This window comes from Sphaeroforma arctica (assembly GCF_001186125.1).
Source record: "Sphaeroforma arctica JP610 unplaced genomic scaffold supercont1.2407, whole genome shotgun sequence".
Lineage (NCBI taxonomy): Eukaryota > Ichthyosporea > Ichthyophonida > Sphaeroforma > Sphaeroforma arctica.
The window spans coordinates 1,306-3,533 of NW_014038151.1; the positions used below are offsets into that span (position 1 = coordinate 1,306).

Sequence of the window (2,228 nt, forward strand, 5' to 3'; positions counted from 1 at the left end):
ACAGACAGAATCATACGTGTTTTGAGTATATGTCTATAGATACAGGCCTTATATTACTGGCATTATATTATTTCTTCAAATCTTACGTTTCCCGTGTGTGTGTGTGTGTGTGTGTGTGGGTGTAGATTGCAGAATGGTATAATAGCGTATGAAACATCAATACAACAATCCAAATCAAGCACTACCATTGCAATCACGCCAATCGAGCGCTCACCTGTAGTGGAAACAGAGTCTCTCATTCTGAGCCTGTACGTATTAAAACCAGTCTCCTTCAAACTGGTAGTTCGAACACCCAACGGCAAGTACATGTTCTTCTTCCAAGCCGCTACGTTCCCATTCACTGCCTTGTAGAAGTCCTTCTTCTCACGCTGCCAGGGTTTCTTAGTGAGTTGGGTTGTATCTGGCATCCCCGGCTCTAACCACGGGGCTACGGTAGCTGCGTACGCCTCTGCAAGCGCAGCGACCCTACGTGGACTCATAACACCACTGTACAACATATCTATCTTCGCATCGACCAACGCGGTGAACTTGATGGGTATGGTATACATAATGCGTCTGAACAAGTAGTTCTCTGCTACGTTCTGCAGACTCAGGTGCGTGTTGACCCGTGTAGGGTGTCGGTCAAAGCATTTGTCAAAGTCCCACGGATATACGTACCACACCGAACTCTCTGGGCCCGAGAGGATGTACATATTCCGTGATGTGTGGTCCCAATCACCGCATATAACCGCCACCGCCACAAACGTCGCCAGGTTCTGCAGATCAAAGTGCTCAGCCAGCACACTCTCAAACTCGTCGTCAGCGGCTTCGTTGAGCGCTCGCATTGTTCTGATGAGTTTGCTGTGGTCGCGGTTGCCTTCGGCCTCAATGTACCGCTCCATGGCTTGTCTGTCGTAGCGTGGATCCTCTTCTGTGCGTATGGCTGAGCGCCGCCGGAAGTCCCACTGATTGACCTTGTACAGCCACGCATCTGTACCCTCATAACCAGCACCTTGCAGTTTGCGACGCTCAATCCAGGCCGCATCACCCTTCTCATAGTTGGTGTACAGTCCTATATCGAGCACCTCCTCTGAGCCATCGGGTTTGTGCAGCACCACAGTCAGCGAGTGCCAACTGGTTCGGAACGACGCAAAGTTCGGTACATCCCGGAACAGATCGAAGGCGAGCTTACCCCGGATACCCGAGTGCTCGGCCGGGTCCTTCTTAAGCAAGAGCCTATCCAACCCTCGCCACTTGGTATTCTCATCACCGAATTTAATAGTGTAGCTTTTAAGTGCGAATCTGCGGCTGCCCTGGCCTCGTTGCTGCACCAGCACATTCCGTATGGTCTGCCCCTCGATGTCCAGATCGCACGTGATGCGTACCTGCACGTTATCCTTTATGTTGACATCGTTTTGGAGGTCATCCCAGGTCCACTCGTCGTCAGTAGTTGCCCCGTCATCGCAGTTGAGGACTATGCTGGTGACGGAGTCTACTTCTGGGTCGTCCTTGTAGTTGTATGCGGGTGTGTACCCGGCCTGGCACGGTACCGTCAGCAGTATGAGCGTGATGATAAGTAAGCTACTCAACATACTTGCAATTGTGGGATTAGGGGAGCTTTACCTGGCCCTTGGATTATACAGTCAGCTTGGAAGGTGCACGCTTTAAGACTGATTATATAAATACATATATAGGTATCTATATATATGTATATATGGATTGCAGTACTGTGTGTGATCAACACATCCCCAAACGCACGCTTTAAATTAATTTAATTGTATGCCTAATATTCGCCGGAGCAGATCACGCTTGCAAAAATCCACATGTGAGGTACGGAACAATATTATGTTATTCCCTACAGCGCAGCTGAAATCGGATCAAAAAAAAGTTTGAAAGATTATGGCACTTTAGGACGCTCACAGTGGTGAAGCCCAAGCCACGCGCGAACGACCAACAGTATCGAGATAGTATATTTATTATGACGTATGATGTATAGGTGCGTATTCATATATCAATACTTTTAACCAAGTACTCACGCATGTCAAATAAGGACAGCAGTATCCAGATGTCAATTTTCAGAAGCAGAAGATGTGCATCTATTAACTCAGAAAATTATAGCGAGAGCATATTCGGACGTATATATATATATATATATATGTATATATATATGTATATATATCATATATATCATATATATATATATAGATAGATAGATATATATATGTATATGTATATGTATATGTATATGT

The 2,228-nt window shown here is 46.3% G+C and overlaps 1 protein-coding gene across 1 annotated transcript; it reads right to left on the minus strand.

The window, feature by feature from the left end:
• Positions 1-213: 213 nt before the first annotated feature.
• Positions 214-1,571, minus strand: SARC_12570 (hypothetical protein; the record flags this gene model as incomplete). The annotated part of the gene is made up of 1 exon (XM_014293320.1): positions 214-1,571. A coding segment is annotated over one exon (1,358 nt), but the record flags the coding sequence as incomplete, so codon positions are not given.
• Positions 1,572-2,228: the final 657 nt, after the last annotated feature.